Source organism: Sceloporus undulatus, chromosome 3, assembly GCF_019175285.1.
Source record: "Sceloporus undulatus isolate JIND9_A2432 ecotype Alabama chromosome 3, SceUnd_v1.1, whole genome shotgun sequence".
Classification (NCBI taxonomy): Eukaryota; Metazoa; Chordata; class Lepidosauria; order Squamata; family Phrynosomatidae; genus Sceloporus; species Sceloporus undulatus.
This window is the reverse complement of record NC_056524.1, coordinates 210263482-210288243: the sequence shown is the minus strand read 5'-3', so window position 1 is coordinate 210288243 and position 24762 is coordinate 210263482. Positions and strand designations below refer to the sequence as shown.

At 39.0% G+C, this 24762-nt stretch overlaps 2 protein-coding genes across 3 annotated transcripts in view; one reads left to right on the top strand and one right to left on the bottom strand.

Annotated features, from left to right (window-relative positions):
• ACTR1A (actin related protein 1A) overlaps window positions 1–24762 on the bottom strand; it is a 515484-nt gene that overhangs the window by 59223 nt on the left and 431499 nt on the right. The gene's annotated exons all lie outside the window — the stretch shown is intronic.
• The window catches only part of SUFU (SUFU negative regulator of hedgehog signaling), an 88439-nt gene that overhangs the window by 20172 nt on the left and 43505 nt on the right, over window positions 1–24762 (top strand). For both annotated transcript variants that reach the window (XM_042457636.1, XM_042457635.1), the window contains exons 3-4: window positions 4741–4877; window positions 21471–21613. In XM_042457636.1, coding sequence (XP_042313570.1) covers window positions 4741–4877; window positions 21471–21613 — 280 coding nt within the window. The remainder of the gene's footprint in view (window positions 1–4740; window positions 4878–21470; window positions 21614–24762) is intronic.

Here is a 24762-nt window from a genome sequence, read left to right as displayed (position 1 = left end):
TCTTCTTCTCACTGCCCTCCTGGGCCCTCAACTGCCTCTCTGGAGGGAAGCTGAATGTCTAAGCAGACAGAGGGGAAGAAGGGGAACGGGTTCATGCCTGTTCCTCTTTCCTCCCCCTCCCACCCTTCAGCTGGACCCGGGAGGCGAAGGTCCCACCCCCAGCACCAGGTAACACCTGTTGCCTGATCACATTTAAGTTTGGGCATTCAGTCTCTAAAAGGTTCACCATCACTGCCCTATACAGTGCTGGCTTTGCTTCAGTGCAGTCATCCTTTTGCAGCTGCTTTTCCATCTACAGGGAAGAAAAACAGCTTATTTGTCTTTCACTCCCATGGATTAAAAAAGCAGTTTGGTGAAAGGATGATTATTAGCTGGAAAAGAATATGAAAGGAAAGGGTTAAGCAGCTTCTTGCCTGCTTCACTCAGGAAGGGGAAGGGCATGCTGTTTTGGATTAAAACAAACAAAATACCACGCAGGACAGAATCTTAGAATGCTGTGTAACATCTAGTTTGAGCCCAAGGGACCAAAAATAGTGCAAAGTAAATGTCTAATGGTATTGGTTTTATGTAATTTGGCAGTTTGACAATTTACTTTTTAATTTTCAGGCCACATGTTCTTGCAGCTTATTTTGAGTACTGTAGTTTGTTTTACAGTAATGCTGCATGGAGAGTGCTCCTAACAGTTGCTTCTAAATAGTTCTGAAATATTTTTTGTCTTTAAAATATTTAACTTACTAGCATATTAAATAAGTATGTCTCAGTCGTTCTTGCTTTGAATTACAGTGTAGTCATTGCCTTTTCACATAAAATCAACCATGTTTAAAAGTCCACTCCTTTTTACATAAGAGATTGAGACATTTTGGCATCTTAGCATCAGAAGTGCCCATAGACAATTGCAAACTGGAAGGTTTCCTGGCTTCTTTGAAAGTCATCAATGTGTATATTCGTGTGGAAACTGAGGAGGAGTTGCTTGGACTATACTCACTGGAAAGGTGGTAGAATCACTGCAGACACAGTACACGCTGGCCAGATGTGTCCCTTGTTTCTTCTGTGGATTCCATTAGATGCTCCCCAGTTTCTGCTTCTTTTGATTGAGTTACCAGGCAAAGACTTATTTTTTCATTGTGGTCAAATGCATAAATATTTTCCTAAACAGTGAATACTTTTGTGTATGTGTACTGTGTATGTTTTTTCCTTAGATGTAAAGAAGATTCTTAAATTTTGTCTTTCAACAAGGCATGTTGAGATGTCCCATCAGGAAAAAAAGTCAAATGTCTTTAAGATTTTACAAATTTTGGGACTTTCTTACACAATATTTTTCTTTGTGTGTAGATGCATGAAAAATTATAAAAATGCACATAAACTCTTGTAAACGTGGGCAATAAGAAAAAAACTTATGGTATTTTTCATTATTTTGTTCATGAATGAAATAAATGGAGAGTTATTCAGTCCAGTGAAAAATAGTTTACTTGTTTTAGTAATGCAGGATTTTGGTTTTTGAAATAGAAATCTCTGAAATCTAGAGACTTGTTAATGCAAAAGTATAGCTTGCTACACTCTCATGGTTATTGAGGTGGTGAAGTACATGGGTGGCTCTAGCAGGAAAACGCACAATAGATTTCCTCCCCTCCAGATCACCACTTAGTACAGCACTCCAGGAACTAACCATATTCTCAAATCCTGGGGAATTAAAATAAAAACAGCTCCCTAGGATTTGAGAATATGATTAATTTCCTGGAGTGCTGTACTAAGTGGGAATCTGCCAAAACCTTTACACATCATTGTGCAAACATGCAACTGATCTATTTGGTGCCAGAGTGCATCCTATTGCCAATTACTGGCTGGGGAAGAATGAGGTATATCCAGGCACACCACACTTGTGGTTCTGCAGCTGGGAGCACAGAGAACATATCATCATCTCAGATCACCAATTCTTGGTGGAGATCTAGGAGGAAGATGACAGCACAGTCCCAGCTGGATGATAACTGGGTGTCTCCTGTCCCCTAAACATCATAATTTATGCCAAACCAATTTATACATAATATGTATTGCTAAAATAACAAAGTAGCTTCCAATCCGTAAACGGTACTAATACAGAATGTTTTAGTCCCCCTCCCCCCGCATAACTGAATTTTCCAGAAATTTTATATCTCTACACCTAACTCCAGATTTTTCTGAACAAGTTTAAAAGCTTCCAATAGAGATCTTTGGGGTAACCTGCTGTTTAAAGCCTTCCATTTCAAAAACTATCTGGCTTTCTGCTTCTTGTTTTTAATGAATTGCCAATCTATTAGAAGACCTCTTGGCGGTCATTGGCTGAGTGGAGAGTTCTTCTTAAGGATAAGAAACTGTGGCACAGTGGTTAAATGCCTGTACTGCAGCTACTCACTCAAAGCCATACGGTTGCAAGTTCAATACTGTACCAGCAAAAGGGCTCAAGCTTGACTCAGGCTTGCATTCTTCCGAGGTTGCTAAAATGAGTAACCAGATTGTTGGGGGCAGTTAGCTTACACTTTGTAAACCGCTTAGGGAGTGCTTAAGTGCACTGATAAGTGGTATAGAAATGTACTTGCTATTGCTGTTGCTATTAAAGCACAGGAAGCTTAGGAATACATGAAGAGTTTTTGGAATCTTGTAACTCAAGAGTAAATTATGTTGAATTCAGTGCACTGGATTCTCAGGTAAATGATTACAAACATCAGTATATGTCCTAAATTATATTTCTCTATTGATATTTATTTGTTGTGTTTCTATCCTGACTTTCTTCCAGTGAACTCGCAGCTATGCACATGCCTCTTCTTCCACACTTTTGTCCTTATGGCAACCCTGAAGATTTAGGCCAAGCTGAGAAAGAATGACTAGCACAAGGTCACATTAGGTTTCACAGCTAATACTGACCACTGCACAACACTGGCTTTCACTACTATTAAATTTATTACCCCCCTGATTTCTGGCAAAATTTCCAGGCAACTATAAAGATTATTTGAAACATAATCATTTACCAGCTAGTTTGAAGCTTGTTAAGTATTAGCTGTTCTTAACATTGATTTTTTTTGAATTTTCTAACTTCCAATGTTTTTGTGTTTGATATCAACCTAAATTGGAGTAGGAGCAGTGCTAAGTTTATTTTTGGGGCAGGCAGTGCTTTAGTTGGCATAGCATAGTAGACAAAACAAATCAAAAGATGGAGCCAAAGAACTTTGAAGGAAACTGTTTGTCTAATGCCTTAGTAAACGAAGAGCTAAGCAGACAGAGAGGGTTTTCCAAAGACTTGTGTATCACAGTAGAGAAAACTCTTCTCAGTTTCACTGAATTGTCCCATAATTTTGAAGATCTTGAACTGGTATGACAGGAAATTAGTTTGTGGAAGAGCTTGAAGAGGGTATAAATAGTTGGGAGTGGGCTTTACAATGTTTGGGAAGCTGTGCAGAAGTTGGAAATATTATGTTTAATGATTCAAAGCTTCAATAATCCTCAGGTTTCCATGTTTGTTCAAATGAAATATTGTTGTTTAGTTTCCCTGATGCTGTACAATCAGTAATTTTCGGAGTTGGCAAAATAGTAATGAATTAGTTTTAGTGAGAGGACTTTTCCCTTTTCTACAGATTCAGCAGCCTTTTGGGGTGGGGAAAAATAATTTCATGAAGGTTAGAAAAGTTATGAAAGCAGTGGTGGGTCTATATTGGCATGCATGCAAATGTACCTATGTGACTTGGATTAATGTCAAATTGTCTGCTAGGGTGTGTTATTACATTTAGTAGTGGTAGTATCAGCACTTCTAATTCACTGTCAAACGATTTTATCACACGAGGAAAATCGAGGCTTTAAACAGTGATCATCCCGTGAAAACTGCGTGATCACGATTAAGATTTTCACACACATTGCAATTAAAAAGCAATTATCCTGGGAATAAACAGGCAATAAATAGCGACAAATCATTCACGGGATTTCCTCATGATTGATTTATTGCTGTTTATTGCCTGTTTATTCCCAGGATAATGGCCTTTTAATCGCAACATCATCTGAAATTCTAAATTGCGATTGCATGATTTTTCATGGAATAATAACTGTTTAAGGCCCTGGTTTTCCCCGTATGATAAAGTCCAAACATGTATTGATAATAGGAATCTTGTGTATGGGAACATAAAACTCATTGTGTTCAATAGGATTTATGTTTTGGAAATTACATTTAAGGTTGGGCTTAAATGAATTGTTGTGTGAGTTCTGAGCTCTGCTTTGTTTTTCTTTCTCACAGTAGGAAAACCATATCTCCTCACTTCTTTCTGTGTTGTGTATCTTTTCAGCAACTGCTCTAATTCTGCACATACCTAGCTACCAAAACCACACATAGCTTCCATAGCCTGGAATGCAAGTAAATGTATTTTGTAAACATAGTTAAGACAGAAGATCTGGGCCTCAGTCTATCAGTTTCATGTACCTGATTTAATTATAGTTTGAGGTGATGAGCTTTTTCACCGTTCTGTCAGAGAAAGCAGAGCAGGTTTTGTTCTGGAACAGATTCTGATGTCAAGAATTCTTCTGTAGGAATTTTTCCTGTTGTTTTCCTCTTTGCACAAGAAAATAAGATTGCAATTCTGTATGCAGTTACTTAATTTAATGCTGAGTTAACTAACTTTTGAGTTTATGTAGATTAGATTGTACTGCGAACATTACAGTGTCCTTTATAAGCTTATCTGTTTTAGATGCTTTGGTGCGAAACTTTTGTTTAATTTCTTCTAGATTTACTGGACCAGATGGCCCAAGCGGCTTTGGATTTGAACTGACATTCCGACTTAAACGTGAAACTGGGGAATCTGCACCACCCACATGGCCAGCAGAGTTGATGCAAGGTTTAGCCAGATATGTCTTCCAATCAGGTACTACTTGAATGGTTTGCGGTGTGTTGGTGGGTTTTGGAAGGGTGTGTGTGTCTTTTCTTCTTTTTTGGAAAGATGTTGTAGCGGAGTTAGTTTATGAGACCTGTGATAGTTGTTAATTTTTGTATGATTGATTAGTAGAATGGTAAATTCAGTGAATGGTAAGAGTGCCAGTTGTCCAGCTGATGGCCTTTCATACCTGCTTGATTCTTGCATTGTTTTAAACAAAAGATTTGTGGATACAGTGGGGCCTCCGCATACGCGGACTTTTTATAAGCGGCTTTGAGCATACGCGCTCAAGCTGCTGGGCGCGTGCGGGGCGGAAGGGGCGGCGCGTCCCATTCAGTTGAATGGGCGTGCGCGCCCGTTGCACCGCGCGCACCTCTGCGCCGCCGTGCACGAGCCCCATTGTAAACAATGGGGCTCGAGCATAGGCAGAAATCGCCATACGCGGCGGGATCCGGAACGGATCCCCCGCGTATGGCGAGGTTCCACTGTAACTTTGTTTGTACTGTGTTACATTTATTCTTGATTTCTCTGCTGTGTAGAGACCTCAGTTCTCTGTGACTGCTTAGTTTCATTGCTACTTTATATACACTGCAATCAAGGGAGATCAGTTAATGGAATCAGTTCGTGATTGTTTGTGGCAGCATCTTAATACATTTATAAAGAAAAATATTTATTTATTTATGTGTGCATGCCATACGATACCTATTAACCTACTTGACCCAAATGAGAGTTTAGCTGGACTCTAGCTTATCATACTTGATCAGTGTGCAGGTACATATTGCCCATTTGTTCCCATTTGGTTCTTAATCCAGGGTGTGAGAAGGGGCTAAACAAACCATGGACGTCCAATCTATGGTTTACTATTGGAAGGTTCATAGTTTGATTAGATGTTCCCACCTGCATGTTAGCTCATTCACAAAGCACACCGCTTAATTGTGACATACGAATGTGTCCTATTAAAACCGTCTAATTTACTGTTCTTAAATGTTTCTTCTTTTTCTTCCTCCTCCTCCTGATTTGGAGATGCCCATATTATTTATTAAATTCCCCAAATACAAGATTTTTACATTTTTTAAAAAGTATATTTATCTTGTTCATTTATGTCCTACCTTTATTCCAATATTGGGGCTCATGGCAGCTAATAACACATATAAAAATAATACATATTTTACAAAATCATTAATAAAAATAAATAAAAATATAAATATAAGAGTTATTTAAAAAGTAATTAAACAGTAGGTTCAGCCTGCAGGCTTACAGTCTTAAAAAAGAAATCCATGCTATTAAAGGGGGAAGACATACAGGAATACATAGGTAAGAGTATTCGCCTCTTATTAAATATGACTTCTGTATTGAAAAATTATTAACACTCCAAATCTTAACTACGTTTACTTGGATTTGTCAAAGACTCTTAGTAATGCACCTTCGCTTTGTCCAAAGAAATATTTTTCGCATGTGTTTTTATTTTAGTTCACTATTGGGTCTTCCTTTGTTACTTCAATATTCCTGTGTTGTTATCTGATTTGAACAGTCCCCAGCTTGTAATTTTTAAAGTTTGGAACTGTTTATCATGGAGTTTACAAAGTAAACACTGAAAGTTTTATACTCTAACACATGAACCGAGTTGAATTTCAATGCCTTTATGTATTCTTGCTCTTGAGTTTTGATGGCAATAAGCAGCATGATTCAATAATTCCAAGTCTCAGCAATATTTTCTTCCTGGAGATTGGAGATACTTTACGTAAAGTGTTTTAAGATTACAACAAACCAAAGAGATGTAAGTATGTTTACCCTTATTGGTAAATGATTCTCTTTTTCATGTAAGTAAACTTTTATGTTCCGGACCCCCCGCGTAAGCCGAATTCCGTGCATGCTCAAGCCCCATTAGAATGAATGGGGCTCGTGCATGTGGGGGTGCATACGTGCAGTGGGCGCACACCCCATTCATTCCAATGGGATGCGCTGCCCCTCGCACTCCCACGAGGCTCTACAGATGTTTGAGTGTATGCTCATATCCGCGTATAGTGTGCCCGCGTATGACACGGGTGCACTATATATCTTACCTGCAAGATATGCTAATAATTATTTTTTGTAGAGTTTTCGGGTATGTAGCTGTGTTCTGGAAGAGTTTATTCCTGACGTTTCGCCAGCATCTGTGGCTGGCATATTCAGAGAACCCTGAAAACCCCACAAAAAACTATGGATTCCAGTCATGAAAGCCTTCGACTTCACATATGCTAATAATTTATTATCAAAATGATGCAAATGACACTTCTTGAGGAATAAACTGAGAGTTGCTCTGTGTGTAACCGAATAAATTGAACATACTGTGTTCCTTTATGTTGGGATAAGAGGCTTTATAAGGCAAGATACTAAAAACTTACAGTAGTGAGGAATGGGAGTGATTTAGCACTGCAAATGTTGTTAAACTGCAAATCTCAATAGCCCTAGCTAGAGTAGCCAGTTTTAAGGGGTGCTAGAAGTTACAGTTCAGCAGTATCTGGAGGGTTGCATAATTCCCACCTCTATACAAGATATTTAAAAATGATGAACAGGTTGCTTAACATTTGCTTTTCATTAAATATTAGGATCCAAAAATTATAAGATGAAATACAAAACCAAAATACCTTAATAGACATATGACTAAAGATTTTTCAAATGTAGGAATGAAGCAGCATCTATATGAAAGTTATCTAGCTCTTGCCTTTCAATCCTTGAAACACTGGTGCCACAATGTTAGATTTTTCCACTGTTACTTACATGTATATGCTAAATATTTCCCTATATAATATATTCAAAGGCACTCTTTAAAAGGTAACCTTTCCACTAAGGATAGCAACAATGGCTACCTTACTTTTCAGTATTATACTTCAAGCATTTTATTTTTATAAACATCAGTTGGAAATCATGAAGATTGTAAATTTGTAAAACTTTGTCAACATTGCATGTTCTGACTTGCAAGTTCTTGCAAATTTTCAGTATCTTTTAAAAATCATACGTGGTATTCTTAGGTTTAAGTAAATTGGTGTTTGCTTAAACTCATGTCATGCTTTTGCTCTTCCTATAGGGATGGATTGGCCACGGTGTAAACAGACTGCTTGGAGGGCTTCACACTAGCCCTTTCACACTAGCCCTATGATTCCATTTTAACTGCCATGACAACATCCTGGGATTTACTGTTTGGGGAGGGGCATTTTGAATTCTCATACACTGAGCTATAGCACCTAACCAAGCGGTAAACCCAAAGATTCCATAGGATACAACCATGACAATTAAAGTGTAATCATAGCACTATAATTATGTGGTGTGAAAAGGCTCTTGAATTAAATAGGCCTTTAGTCTGTTCCAGCATGGCCATTCTTATGTTCTTGTTTCAAAGTTCACTTTGGACCTGAACAGATGGGCTGAAAAAACTGGCTTCTGCATGGATTGGCGTGGCCATTAGATGATGCACACCTCCAAGATGTGCGGAAGCCACACTTAAGCTGCTTCTGGGCCACCCAAACCCAGCCCAAAAGGGAGGGGATCTTTTCAGCTGCAATTTGGCTCACTGGTGAGGGCGCCTTAGGGACCGTGGCGTGTGTTTGCTGTGGTCCTGTGGGTGATGGCAGCTTGAAGCCGCCCCTTCATGGCCATCTCTTTTAACCCCATAGATAACTGATTTGTGGAGAGGTATTCTTATACATAGAAGAGCCTCTGCAGCTAGAAAGAGTCTTTTATACTGCTAATAAAATGTATTTCTTAAGGCTGTTAACACAATTTTTTTACTTCTTCATCTTCTGAAATTTCCACACATGTTTTGGTTTTTAAATAAGATTGTTTCTCGAAAGAAACAATGTGTCCAAATGAGTGGGTGGGGGAACATGGTGAGAAATGCTGGGAATTACAGTCCAACAGTATTTGGAGGGCCATAGGATTTCCACCTCTCATCTTCTAAATCATGTTCAGTCAACCTGCAGGTCTCCAATTGCTTGTCCACATACAAGAAGGCACACACTGGTACTACTGCCACACAAAAGGGATGAGAAGAGTCATATCATACTCCTTGTTGACTAGTAGAATTAGGCCTCCCATGTTTTGTAATCTCTCAGTAGCGTAACTTTGCTGGCAAACCTGAAGTGCAGCTATGATTGATCTTTCATCTCCTTCTTCAATGGTGTCTGGAGGTCAAAAGGTTCCCTAAGCATGGCTTGCATAGCTTTTATTTTATTTTATTTTCCTTTCCTTCCCTTCCTAACATGGGACCTAAGACATCTTACAACATGGTTAAAAAACTGATAATAAAAAAGTAGAATGCAATTAAATAAGATGAGAGCCAGTGTAGTGTAATAGTTTGAATGTTGGACTCAAGAGATCTAGAGATCAGGGTTCTATTCCCCACATCTTGCTAATTAAACCCTATGGTAGGTTTGCCTTAGAGTTGCCATAAGTAAAAAATGACTTGGAGGCACACAACAACAAACAAACAATTAAACAAGCTACCATGCCTTGATGGGGAGCCCTATGTACTCTGCTCATGCAGCCCGCACGGGTTCCTTGGGCTTTCTCCAGAGCTGGGTGGGCTGTCTGCGCCACTCAGCAGCCAATCTTTCTCCTTAGCTCACCCCTCTTTGGCATTGTCACTGGGTGAGCCATGGGAATGGACCTGTGAGGCCATCAGGATCAGCTCCCATGGCTCACCCAGTGACAATCCCTTGCATAATATGCATGCCAACTGTACAGTACATCTCACCCCACACACAAAAGACCCTTTTGCACAGCATGTTAATCATCAAATGCCTGTTGAAGTAAAAGACCTGATTTGGTTCTGAATCAGCACGGAGATGTGAATCTCTTCATTAAAAAAAAAGTGAATGACCTCTTCATTTGTTTCAGTCGTACTTGTTCACAAATGCTTCATACCAAACACTATATTAGCATTAGCTCTCAAATGTGTATATCTGAGTATTTCCAATGGAATGAAAAAACTCACTAGCCTTCCACTCTTAACATTTGTAAGCAGGGTTATCTTCTAATATCCATATTTTTATTCATAGCCCTAGGTTTTTAAAAAATATCTCTTGATTTTAGAGGTGCAAGATGATACAATTCTACACTGAATTCATAGCAGAGGAAGCAATAATCTGTAGTTGTTTTAGTACCAGGATAAAATCCTAATTGACATTCAGAGTTACATACTTACTTGTAGCATGTACTAAATTCTGAGCTTTGTGATGAAGATTGCAGTTGATTGTATCTTTGTCTAATCATTGTTGGATCCTTGATAGAAAGGCTGGTGTTGCATGCCACTGTATAGTGAAGGAAGGGCTGGCTATCAAGTTTTAACACTAGATTTACTGACTATAAAGGAATTAAATTGGCCTTCATATGATTTTTCACATGGCTGATTTTCTGTAGTTTAATTGAGCAGTCAGTGTGAATTTTGTGGTTAATGTGAGGAAAAGAGACTTTTAAAAAAGTTGTCTGTACTGGAATAGATACAAATAGGTGGATCTCCAGCAGCGATATTAGCATTTGAAAACCAGCTCCAACTGGCTGGGATTTCCCAGGAGAAGGAGTTGGGCAGCAAACCATGAGGATGGATCAGCATAGAATTGAATGAGCATTTGACATGTGGAATATCCAGACAGAAAGACAAGGTTCCACAATGAGGGTCTTTGTCACTTTGTTTCACTTTAGGGAACTATAACTATGAGGTTTGCATCATTAAAACATTTAGTTAATCTAACCTGTGGAATGAAGAATTGAAATTGTGGAATCAAGTTAAGATCTGAACACTGGAAGAGCTGTATTTAACATGCTCAAAGTACTCACATAGTTGGAATTCATAGGTTGTTAAAGGCTTCTTATCTCTCTTATTCTGCAGCTGGTGGATTTATATTCAGTGTTCAGCAACCCTTATCTGATATTTTTGTTTTCCACATCTGCTTGTTTAATTGAGAAACATTTCCTTTACTTATGTCCTCAGTTTGGTTCCTCACCCTGCCCTCGGGCCACATTGCTCTAGCTTGGTAAGGATAGATCAAGACTGCCTGCCTTATAAAGCTATGGGGAGATTCCACTGGAAGAGAGAAACTTTTTCTGACCTGTGTATAATTTAGGTGGGCCTGGAGGCTGAAGTTCTCATCCCGATGGATCACTTCGTCCGAGCTTTAAGTGTCACAGAGAAATGTTGTTTTCTTTTTGTGTGGATGCACGTATATTTTCTTCTCTGGACTGTAAAGTTTAAGGAGCTGCTCTGTATCCTGGTGTTCCCTATACACTGCTGTTGTACAGTATGTTCAATGGCGGGTTTATGAAATAGAAATTAATTCTACCAGGCATATATGAGTCTTTGTTTTAATTTTACTCTTAACAACCATTAAGTCTTTATTTAGATGTATTGTTAGGGAAGCTAATATATGTTTTTTTTAAAAAAGAAAGAACAAAAATAAAAATAGTTTTTAAAAAACATAAGAAACAGTGGGGACATCTGGTGGGTGTTTGTAGTTACCACAAGAATCTAGCTACATTTGTTTGATGGCTTAAAAGACTGAATCATTTCTTAAGAGAATATATGTTTATTAATATTACTATTGTTTATTTATTTATTTGTACCCCTGCTTTTCTCAAATTGGGATTCAAAGTGGCTTACAGTGACAATTAAAATGGAATTAAACCATTGCAATATTAAAATAGATCATTTGTTTAAAATATAATACAATTTAAAAAATAAAAGAATTTAAAACCATACACATTAAAACAATTCACTGCCACAATTTTGCCTGTGGAGCTGTTTCAGCAGGGGAATTGTGTGATCTCTGTAAGCTGCCCCTGTTAACTGTCTGGCTGTAACTCCTTGGACAAGCTGAAGTTTCCAAACACTCTTCAAAGGCAGCCCCAAGTAGAGCATGTTACAGTAGTTCAAATGGATGTTACTAAAGCATGTACCACCAAGCCCAGATCCAGCGTCTTAAGGAATTGGCACAGTTGGTGCACAAGTTTTAAATGTGCAAAAGCACTCCTGGTCATTACACAGACCTGGGCTTCCAGGTTCAAAGCTGAGTCTAGGAATACCCCCAAACTTTTCCAAGGGAGTGTAACCCTATGTAATATAGGCTATATCCCTATTCCTTATCTGCCTTCCAACTGATCAGGAGCACCTCTGTCATGTCTGGATTAGGTTTCGATTTGTTTACTCTCATCCAATCCACTACTGATGACAGACAGTAGTGGTTTAGGACCAGGACAGCCTCCTTGGATTAAGGTGGAAATGAGTAGTAATGTTGTCATCTGCATATTGATGGCACCACACTCCAAATCTCTCTCCCAGTGGTTTCTTGTATATGTTGAATAGCATAGGGGACAAAACAGAACCCTGAGGGTCCCCATAGGTCGATGGCCAGTGGAACACCTGGCCTAATCCAACTGTTCGCTCTCTTTCCTTAATGAATAGGATCCCCAGGTCTAAGAATTTATTTATTTATTTCTAAATTAGTTACTGCTTTCTCTACCTTTTCCCCATTTCTGGTTACATATTTCTAGAATAGGAGACCATTCTTCCTCTGATTGCTCAGTGTCTTTATTGTTCAAAAGAGCTGTTAATTGATCCATGTTTCTCATTTCTAGTACCTTCAAAAGCCAATTGTCCACGCTCGGCATATCTGTATCTTTCCACTTTTGTGCCAGCACCAATCTAGCCGCAGTAATCAGATACAGTAAAACTTGCCAATGTTTCCTTTCAGTCTGTGGCAGCAGCTTATTAAGCATATTTAGGAGGTAAATTTCAGGTCTTAGTTCGAATTTTACTTGAAATGCTTTCTCAATAAATCTGTGTACTTGTTTCCAAAAAGTTTTTAACTTCATGCAGTGCCACCAAGTATGAATCCATGTGCCTATTACTGAACAACATTTCCAACAGTTCTTTGATTTTAAGTTATATATCTTTGCCATTTTATTTGGTGTCAAATACCATCTTTGCTCCATTTTAAAATAGTTTTCTCTCAGTGCCTGAGATCGAGTGAACTTCTTTGTTCTAGTCCTTGCGTATTTCCAATTTTCAAGATCAATTGACCTTCCACAATCCGTCACCCACTTGATCATAGCTTCTGAGACCAGATCTTATTCTTGTTCTAAATCTCGAAGTGCATTATAGATCTTTGCCACTTTCTTGTCTTTACAAGAAATTAATAATTATTCCAGTTTAGTCAGTTCTTCTCTTATTTCTTGAGTTTTGGAGTCTATTTTAAATCTTTCATTCAATTGTATATACAGGAGTCAGTGTATCTTAGGGTCAATTTGAGAAAGTTCCTGGATGGGTTTCAATTCAAGCTTGTTTTGATCAGTCTTATGTAAAATGTCTTTATATTTAAGCCATATATTTAGGGATTTCCATCTACCAAGCAAAGCTTCTTGTGGGGAGACCCATAAAGGAATTTTTCTAAATAGCTTTTTCTTGATTTTAAGCCAAATTTGGAGCAAGGATCTTTTAATAATATGATGGTTGAATTCTTTGTGAACCGATGCTTTGTCATACCATAAATAGGCATGCCACCCAAATCTGTTATCATGACCGTCTAAGTTCAATAATTCCTCATTCTCTAGTATCATCCAATCTGAAATCCAATCAAGTACATTTGCTTGATAATATAAACTTAAATCTGGGAGACCAACTCCTCCTCCTTCTTTCTGTTTGGATAAAATTTTCCATTTAATGCGTGGTTTCTTATATTCCCAGATGAAGTCTTTAATGTCCTTTTGCCATACTTTTAGTGGGGTATCACTGCTCAATATTGGAATAGTCTGGAAAAGGAAATTAATTTTCGGTAATACCATCATCTTTACCGCTTCAATCCTTCCTAAGAAGGATAATTTAAGTTTGTTCCATCTTTTTAAGTCCCTTTTAATTTCTTTCCATTTACTAAGGTAATTGTTGTCATACAGTTCTGTACTTTTATTTGACAACCAAATTCTTAGGTATCTCACCTTCTTGGAGACCCTACATTTTGATTGTTGAACAAGTAAGTTTTCTTCGCTCTTACTTAGGTTTTTGGTTATCATTACTGTTTTATCTCTGTTAATTTTAAATCCTGATATTTTCCCAAAGTCCTCTATCATTTCCAATAATTTTTCTATTTGTTGATTCAGGTCCTCTAAAATGATCACCAGATCGTCCGCGAAGGCTTTCAGTTTATATTCTCAACTCCAACTTAGTACCTTTAATTGCTTTCTCTTCCCTTATTTTATTATTTAATACTTCCAATACCACGATAAAAAGTAGGGGGGATAAGGGGCATCCTTGTCTTGTACCCTTCTTTATTTTGAATTCTTTTGACTTCTTTCCGTTAATTATCAATTGGGCCTTCAGTGATTCGTATATGTTCTTTATCCATGACAGAAAATTTCCCCCTACCCCCATTCTTCTCAGTATTTCAATTAAGCAGTCCCAATTCACATTATCAAAGGCCTTGTCAGCGTCTGCAAATATCAAAGCCAATTTTCTTTCATTGTTTCTCTCATAATATTCTATGATATCTAGGACTGTTCTTATGTTATCTTTCATATGACATGAGGGAAGAAATCCAGCTTGATCTTTGTGAATGTATTCATTCAACACTTTCTTAAATCTTTCCACTAATATTAGGGCCAGAATTTTATAATCTGTGTTGAGTAAAGAGATGGGTCTATAATTAGCCAAATCCATGTAACAGTTACCTTGTCTAACCCACATTTTACAAGCTTGTTTGCAAGAATGTCATTGGGAACTTTGTCAGAGGCCTTACTGAAATCAAGATACACTATATCCACAGCATTCCCTTCATCTAACAAGCCAGTAATTTCATCAAAGAGAGAGAGAGAGAGAGAGAGAGAGAGAGAGAGAGAGATCAGGTTTGCCTGGCATTCTCTGAAACCCGTGTTGACTTTTTGTGATTATGGCATTGCTTTCTGTTTAATGATCTGCTCTAGAATCTTTCCTGGTATAGATGTCAGACTAACTGGATGATAATTGTTGGGATCCTCTTTTTTCCCCTTTTTGAAGATGGGGACAACGTTTGCCCTCCTCCAGTCTGCTGGGACTTCTCTTGTTCTCCAGGAGTTCTCAAATATTATTGCCAATGGCTTCGATATTACATATTACATTTGCCTGTTCTTTTAATACCCTTGGATGTAGTTCACTTAAATTCATTTAGATTAACAAGGTATTTCTCTACTATCTCTTTACTTATTCTGTGATGAAATTCCCCTATTCTGTCTTCTGCTCCATTATCCTCATGTTGAGCACTCTTTTCCTTTTCTGAGAACACTGAGGCAAAGAAGGTGTTTAGTAATTCTGCCTTTGCTCTGTCTTCTGTTAGCATTTTGCCATCTTCTCCACAGAGTGGCCCTACCGTTTCCTTCTTCTTCCTTTTGCTGCGGACATATCCAAAAAAGCCCCTTTTATTGTTCTTAACCTCTCTAGCAAACCTGAGCTCATTCTGTGCTTTAGCTTTTCTGACTTTACCCCTACATGTGCCTGCTATTTGTTTGAATTCCTCTTTGGTGTTTTCCCCATTTTTCCATTTATACATGTTCTGTTTAAAAGTTAGTTCAGTTGAAAATTCCTTAGTCATCCATCCTGGTTTCTTGAGGCATCTCTTTTAATATTTCTGACCATGGGATCACCCCCAGTATTTCTCTAAGTTTACTAAAATCCGCTCTCCTAAAATCTAGAATATGTGTCTGACTATGCTTGGCTTCTCCTTTCCATTGTATAACAAATTCCAGGAGAACATGGTCACTTCCACCTAAGGATCCCACCCCTTGCACGCCGTTAACTAGGTCATCCCTGTTAGGATCAGATTCAAAATAGCTGGTCCCTTTGTTGCCTCTTTCAGCTTTTGGACAATGAAACTGTCTCCAAGGCAAGTGAGGAATTTGCTAGACCTTGAGGATGTGGCTGAGTTTGAATTCCATAGAATCATAGAATCATAGAGTTGGAAGAGACCACACGGGCCATCCAGTCCAACCCCCTGCCATGCAGGAAATCCAAATCAAAGCATCCCCGATTTGGATTTCCTGCATGGCAGGGGGTTGGACTGGATGGCCCGTGCGGTCTCTTCCAACAAATATTAGCAAATATCAGCAAATATCAGGATAGTTGAAGTCACCCATCACTACTATATCTCTCCTTTCTGAGTGTGTGGTCTTCTGTTCTAGAAAGGCATCATCCAGTTCCTCCGTCTGACTCGGGGGTTTGTAGTAGACTCCCACCATAACATCCTTGTTGTTTCCTTCTCCTTTAATTTTTATCCAGATGCTCTCCACCTGGCTTCCAGGATCGATGTCCTGGATCTCTTCACTGGTGTAAATGTCCCTGACGTATAAGGCTATTCCTTCTCCTTTCCTGTTTGGCCTATTTTTCTTGAAAAGGTTATACCCATTTATTCCTATATTCCAATCATGAGACTCATCTCACTAGGTTTCAGTGATGCCTATATCATATTTGCTTTGTTGTACTAGGAGTTCAAGTTCAGCTTGCTTATTTCCCATACTCTGTGCATTAGTGTAGATACATTTAAGACCATGTGTTCCCTTTACTTGCTGCCTGTGCAAAAAAAATTCTCCCACTGTTGGGTCCTTGCACTGTTTGTCTTGTTCCCTCTATGACAGTTTGACTATTTTCTCCGTCCCTGTTGTCTCTCTCCCCCACATAACTCAGTTTACAGCCCTCCTGATCAAATTCTTGAGACTATTGGCAAAAACGTTTCTGCCAACTGGCGCGAGATGCAACCCATCCTTTGCCAGAAGTCCTTCCTCATGGAACCTCAGTCCATGATCCAAGAATCCAAACCATTCTTGGTGGCACCATCTACGGAGCCAGTTGTTTACATCCGCTATTTTCTTCTCCCTTCCTGGACCATGCCCTTTGACTGGGAGAAGAGATGAGATGACAATCTGTGCATCCACCTCTTTCAACTTCCTACCCAAAGCCTCATAATCCCTTGATATTCTGAAGACTGTGCCTTGCAGTATCATTGGTTCCCACATGAACCAAAAGAAAGGGATAATGGTCAGTGGGCTTGACAAGTCTTGTCAGCCTCTCTGTCATATCACAGATCTTTGCCCCAGGGAGACAGCACACCTCCCTAGACATCTTGTCAGGCCCACAAACCACTGTTTCTTTACCCCTCAGCAAGGAGTCCCCCACTATGACCACACACCTCCTTCGAGGCTTAGCAGTGACTGTTCCCTTTGGTGGTACTCCCAGGATCCCCTGCTCTGTCCCTGAAGTCTGTCCCTGCTGCTCTTCCTCACCATCTCTGATAACAGACAGAGATTCAAATTGATGGATCAGTGTACCATGTATCAGTTGTTCTTAAACTTTGGGCCTCCAGATGTTTTAGACTTCAATTCTCAGAAGTCCCAGTCAGTGTGCTCATTGTTCAGGAATTCTGGGAGTTGAAGTCTCAAAAATCTAGAGGACCAAAGTTGAAAACCACTGATTTAGATAATCCAAGAAGTGGATTCTACCAGTAGTTGCAGTCTTTTGGAAACATTTCCGAAAGTCTAGGAACAAATACAAAAAGCAGTACAGTAGAGTCTCGATTATCTGTCCTTTGGTCATCCGACATTCTGGATTATGCAATGTCGCGGCTGCTTGAGGGCATGGCTGTATACATTTCCATGCCCCCCAGACACGCCCCCAAACAATGTTGTTATTTTTTTTTAAAAAAATTATTTTTATTTACAGTGTTTACCAACTACATTCTACATTTAATTTCATTATAATACAATATAATGTAATACAATATCTCACCTCAAGTTATTATATCAAGTTGTTATCTTGCATAAAGAAAAATTCTTCTCACATTCCATACATTTATCTTCAGTCCTTCTTCTCACTTCCTTCTCATTTTATCTCTGTTCAAATGTCCCCCCTCCCTCCTTACATGTATTTATTTCATTTGGCACTTAGTTGAGCATTCTTTATAATACTTTTTCTCTCAAACAATCAGATATATTTGCAATACTCAGCATGTCTAATCTGTTTTTAACAGTGTATGTAAACTTTTACATACTTATTTCTTGTATCGTAGCCTGTACATGATAACACTTATATACTATCAATTTCTCCTTTCTGTTATTTTTCCTATGAAGACTCTATAAAGTCTGATGTAAGATTGTATGTTAGCTTATCCGACTGAGTTACCACTAATTTAAATTCAACAAAATTTTCCAAATAAAGACTTTCTACACTGATTCTTTTCCCCGTTGTATAAAGTATCCATTTATCATATCAATGTAGTCTTGTACATCATCTTACATTTCGACACTTTCAGATATCTGTCTACTTCTTACCAGTTGTCTACTTCTATAACATATAGTTTCCTGCATATTCACGTAAATAAAAAGATTGGTTATTACTACTTTATATTACCACATCTCTTATATAGTTAGCATTAAACATTTTGACGTTACTGCCCTATGACCAATATTCCTTGCAAAATACAATTAATGCATCCCAGTCTTTGGCACGTTATAGACCGCCCAAAAGCGGGCGGTCTGCCACCACCGTCATTATCTGCGCTGAGAAGGCCCAGTGGCCAGACTGCAAGGCTTCCCAACGCAGCTAAAAAGAAGCGCCGAAATGGCACTTCTTGGCACCTGGAAGTGGTGCCGCGAGGCGCGCACTCACGGCATCACTTCCGCCGTGCCAGTAAAAATGGCGGCGCTTGTGTGGACGGGCGCCACCATTTACTATGCGCTCTGTGCGTACTAGGGACGGGGACGGTTAGGAAGGTAAGACCCTTCCTAACCCTAGCACGTGCAGAGCGCGTACTAAATGGCCGTTTGTAACGTATCTAAGTTAGTTTTCTCAACCCAATTTCCTTTCATTAAACTGTTTAATCTGTCAAGTTCTATCATCTCCAGCGATTTCCTTAACCAGTCATCCATCGCTGGTGCCTCTGTCTTTCCATTTCCTTGCATATGTTATCCTTGCCGTAGTTGTTAAATATAGTAGGATTTTTAAATGTTTCCTTTCCTGCCTTTCTTCAATTATGGCCTGTTACAGACAGGCCAAAATAAAGCTGCTTCGAGTCACTTTGGAGGTATGGTATTTCAATGATGCATGCATCCCAAGAGTCCAAAAGCCACACCAAAGCCACGCGCCAGTTCTAAGGACTGGAGTGCAGCTTTGGTGTGGCTTTTGGACTCTTAGGACGCATGCATCATTGAAATACCATATCTCCAAAGTGACTCGAAGCAGCTTTATTTTGGCCTGTCTGTAACAGGCCTATGTTTAATAAAAAAATTTCTGGCTTAAATTTGATTTGAGTATGTACAATTTTTTGAATAATGTTATGGACTTTTTTCCAGTATCCGTTTGCTTTTTTGCAGGCCCACCATATATGGTAAAATGATTCAACTCTTCTATGACATTTCCAACATTTTTCTTTTTCCTTTTTGTTAATTTATGCTATCTTATTTGGAAAGAGGTACCATCGGTGGATCATTTTATATACATTTTCCCTTACATCCATTGATAATGTAAACTTTATATCCCGACCCCATAAACTTTCCCAGTTTTCTAATTTGATAGGATGACCTATATTCCTAGCCCATTTGATCATGCTTTTCTATGATTCTATGATTCTATGCTTTCTTTTATAGTTTCGTCTTCTAATTCTCTTTTCAATAGTAAAAAATATAATTTGAAAATTGTAGATTTGTTAGATTTTAAGATAATTTCATCCAATTCATTGTCAGTATTGGTGATACCTTCGAATTTTAAATCTATCTTGAATCTTTCTTTAAGCTGTCTATATGGGAACCCTGAACATTTGTAACCCTTTTCTTCTAGTTCTTTGTCAGATCTTAATTTCAGTATTTGATCCTCCCATTGGATTAAATCATAATATATAATTTCCATGCCTCATGTGGTGAAACCCAGCTTGGTATTTGATTATAGCATTTACCTTTAATTTTATTCCATACTACTAATAATGATTTTCTGATGACATGATTCTCGAATTCTTTTATTAACAGCTAATCTCTTATACCATAAATATCCATGCCATCCGTAAATTTAATAGTTTTTTGTCTTTAAGTGTTGTCCAGTCCATAATCCAGGTAAAGGTACATGCATAATAATAGAATTTTAAATCTGGGATGCCAAAACCTCCTCTTTCTTTTGCATCTACAAAAATGTTGTTACAGTAACATTACTGCAACATTACTTTTACTGTTACTGCAATAAAACTTCAATACGTTTGCAATTCACAGTGATTTCAAGGCTTTTCTTGGACCCTCCAGATTATCCGACATTTTTGGCTATCCGGCTATCAGCCCGCCCGTTTATGTCGGATAATTAAGACTCTACTGTATACTGATTTTGACCATGCTTACAAATCCTCTTCTATCCAATTACAGTGCGCCCGCGTCATACGTGGGCACGCTTTATGCGGCTTTCACCATAAGCTGAAAGCCGCGTTGGGGGAAGGGGGTGAGTTCCATAGGCCCCCCTGTGCCTCCATGCCACTGTGCCGCCACTTGCACGAGCCCCATTCATTTAAATGGGGCTCAAGCATAGGCGGTATTTGCTTTACGTGGGGGAATCCGGCTTGTCCATGTCTCATTGTGTAGGAACCAAACTTGACTTGAGGCAGTTTGAGTTGATTTTACAGGTATCCCAGAAACAATGGGTTTCCAGTTGGTTGATAGTTTTAACTTCAGAGTTAAAAAAGGAATAGTTTTTTTTGGGTTTTTCGGGTTATGCAGCCATGTTCTAGATGATTTTCTTCCTGGCGAAACGTCAGGAAGAAAATCATCTAAAACATGGCCGCGTAGCCCGAAAAACCCACAAAAAACTATGGATGCCGTCCATAAAAGCCTTCGACTTAACATTAAAAAATGAATATTTTTGGTTGATGGCAGTGACATTGGTTTAACAGACTAGGAATAAGATCAGGACAACCCCAGGGAGTTTGAGGTAAGATCAGGTGTAAGAAGGCAGAATGGGGGCTAGCAGGAAGATTGGTTTGATGTTCTAGGCTGACAAACCTTTGTCTGTGACCTTCAAGAAGAAATGCACATGACAGGAGGTGGGAAAGCAGCAGTACTCACAGCCATAAAGTTACAGGGGTCTTTACCACATGTCCTTAGGTCTATGTGACCAGTCAGAAGTTCATCAGACCTTTCTATGTTCATGCTCATGGCCTCTTTGTAACTGCTGTTATAATAAAATATAACAAAATATTGGTATCCTAAAATAATGCAGGGTGTGATAACAACATTTTTTTCTGACCGGACAGACACCATATCACAAAACTTATTGCATATCCAACCACCTGTCCATAAATGATTTTACAAGAATTTTTGCAAGACCATCTTACAAGTCTGTATTTAAATATTGTAGTGGCTTTAACAGACTTTCTCTTTTTATCATGTGTTACATGCTCATTATGACTGAAGATAGGTAACAGTGGAAGAAAAAAGTGTGTTAATAAATCTTAACTTTATTTGCTGCAGTTCTTTCTTCCACCCTTCCTTTTAAAGAAACAGGTAGAAATATATAGGAGTACTAGATGACAGTTCCCCTTACTCTTCTTCATTTCTCCCCAACAGAAAATACATTTTGTAGCGGTGATCATGTATCATGGCATAGTCCATTGGACAATAGTGAGTCTAGGATCCAGCATATGCTGCTAACTGAAGATCCCCAAATGCAGCCAGTTCAGACACCATTTGGGATTGTTACATTTCTTCAGGTATGGTAACAGAATCAGTTTTCAACTAATTGCCTTTAAGTGATAATATCTTATCACTTGAGTATTTACTCAGATCAATAACCGTGGGTCTGTGGTTCCATTCCATCCTTTTAGAAATTTATAAATATTTGATCACATTTTTATTTTAAATGTTAACTGCATGGGCGATACAAGTTTGCCATGTCTCTGAAGGTAAAATTAGTCTCAAATTGTATACTACTATGGCAGGTTAAGATCAATCTGACTGTCTGGAAATTTTTTTGTAAAAGTCCCTGAGAGTCCTTTATAATACTCTATTAAAGAGGCTTCATATATTTCATATTTTTGCTAGTTAAATTGCATCCAGGATTTTATCATTCACGCAGTACAGTTTCTTGGATTCTGCTTTCCAGGTTTTTCCCCCTTTGCCTTCCACAATTGATGAATTATAAGGAGATTATCCTGGTGATATAACAGTTCAGGATAACTCAGGTTATTCAGGGTTGCACTCCAAAAACCTTCTGTGGCAGCACTTACTATAATTCTCATATGTTTTTCAGTGACACTGAACCATTGGTATTGCTGTGGCTTGCCCATTGACCTTGAAGAAAACTATCAAGATGTATTACACTGTGTATTTCCCTATAACATACAAAACTGATATATAAACTAGCTAGTATAAAAAAGAATTATTTCTTTAAAATTAATCTCTGTTGTCTTCTTAAAGGTTTCCCCCCATTGTTTGGTTTTAGGTATTTATTTACTGCCTTTAAGGGCTATAGAGTCATTTCATAGCATTTTCATATTGCAATCTTTGTGAAATAAATAAACAAAATACAAAATTAGGATCTACAATTAAACTACCATATTATCCGGCGTACAAGACGACTGGGTGTATAAGATGACCCCCAACTTTTAAAGTTAAAATATAGGGTTTGGCATATACTCACGGAATAAGACGACCCCCCCCCCCTCTTCATTTAAAAACTGGCTACGTGCGCTGGTTGCCCAGGCCTCTGCTGAGGCCTGCAAAGCCTGCCTCACATGTAGGCAGCGCCCTGGCCTATTAAATGGCCGAGTTAAGGGGGCCTGGCGCCCACATGCGCCAGCTTCCAGGGAACTCTGGAGGACCCTGGAAGCTGGTGCGCACACGTGCACAGACTGCTGCCAGCATCCAGGCCTCTGGAGGACCCCGGAAGCTGGCGCACACATGCGCACAGACTGCTGCCAGCATCCAGGCCTCTGGAGGACCCTGGAAGCTGGCACACACACGTGCACACCCTGCTGCTGGCATCCAGGCCTCTGGAAGCAGGCGCGTGTGCACCGGCTTCCAGGGTCCTCCAGAGGCCTGGATGCCGGCAGCAGGCTGTGCGCGTCGGCTTCAAGGGACCAGGGAGGCCTGGAAGGTAGGAAGAGGCCGGCAGCGAACACATCGAGCCGCAAGGTTCTCTAGCGGCCACTGTGGCTGGGCTTAACCCAGCGTATAAGACGACACCCGACTTTTAACGCAATTTTTGCATGTTAAAAAGTCGTCTTATACGCCAGAAAATACAGTACCATTTCAAAGCAGTAGTAAAAAGCGTCAATTAAAATTCTACCATTTTAAAACCTAGGCCAACTTTAAATCAGGTAAAAACAGTTGTCCAAGGCAGTTAGTGCCTACTATTCCAGCTTAGCCTGGTATGTCCCTGTCTCATTGTGTTGGAAACTTGTTTAACCTCAGAATGATGTATTGGCTTCCACTGCACCAGCAAGTACACCACTCAGTAAACAGTTGGCTGTGTATATTATGCCAAACAAGTTAATCTAATCAGCCAATTGAAGCAAGGAAGTTTGCAGGCACCAGATTGTTGCTTCATGTCTGTGGTTCAGTTGTAGAGCTCAGCCTGCCAAAACAAATGATGAGCATTTATGTAAACTATGCCCTGATCCTTGTTAGTCATCTTACTAGGTAGTAACATAAGGGACTGATAGAAAAGGAGGAATATGAATATGTTCTCCATTTCTTGGTTTCTTTTTATTATAGTTTGCCCTGGCATCCAAGCTAGAAAGCATCTGTTAGTGCTAACCTCCAAATCACGGTTTGCAAAGGGATTTGAAACCCTAATATCAAACTGTGTTTTGAAGATTAGTGTTAATTATGGTTTCTGTTGTTAGGAGACTTAGGAATGAAGGAAAGATTTTGCATATGAAAGAGAAGGAAAGGAAAGGCGTGAAAGCATGATTCACTGTCATATTCTTGAACCTCTGAACCCTTTGAGATGAATCAGACAAAATATAAAATGATTGATATTATACAAAGACCAATGAAGAGCTTCAGCCTCATGAGCTTCCTTTGTGTTTTTCCCTTCCTCATCCTCAAACATATGCAGACTTAACTTTTGTTGGATGGAGTGAGAAAGCCAGACCTCCAGATAGCAATGCATGGTTTTGAATTGCTTCTAGAACTGCAGCTGCATTGCTTAATTAATGTAGTTTGACACTGCTTTAACTGCCATGGCTCATTGCTGTGGAATTCTGGTGTTTGTAGTTTTGTGAGATATTTAGGCTTCTCCATCAAAGAGTGCTGGTGCCTCAACAAACTACAAATCTAGGATTCCATAGGATGAAGTCATGACAGGTACAGCAGTGTCAAACTGCATTAATTTTGCAGCGTGGCAATAGCCTAGGTAAATCCCCCCCCCCCTTTTCGGTTTGTTTGCAGCGTGCCAGTTTTGGGAAAGGATCTGGTTGAGCACTAAATTTCCTTAAGCTGTTTAGGCAATTTTCACCATACATGGCTGTGAAATTGCTGTAAGAAAAGTACAGTAAACCAAATTTTAAAATTGCATGGTGCAATTTTAAGTACTGATTAATTTGCATCTGCTGCACATGCATTTATTCAAATTGGTACAATCTAAAGCAGGTATGGAGAAAATAGGAGCCCATTTTGTGGTTCCTGAAACCTTTGGGGATCCTCAGAATTCCTGGACCCCCATTTTGCCTCATAAAAGGCAAAAACAAAAACAAAAAAATCTTAATAAAACAACTCAAATCCCAGCAAATACATGGTGGATTGATTTGTTCCCTGCTACCCCCATCAAAATTATAGGAATTTGCAGTACACTCATCCCTTCACATTCACTGGGATTAGGGGCACAGGAACCCCATGAATGTGGAAAAAACGCAAA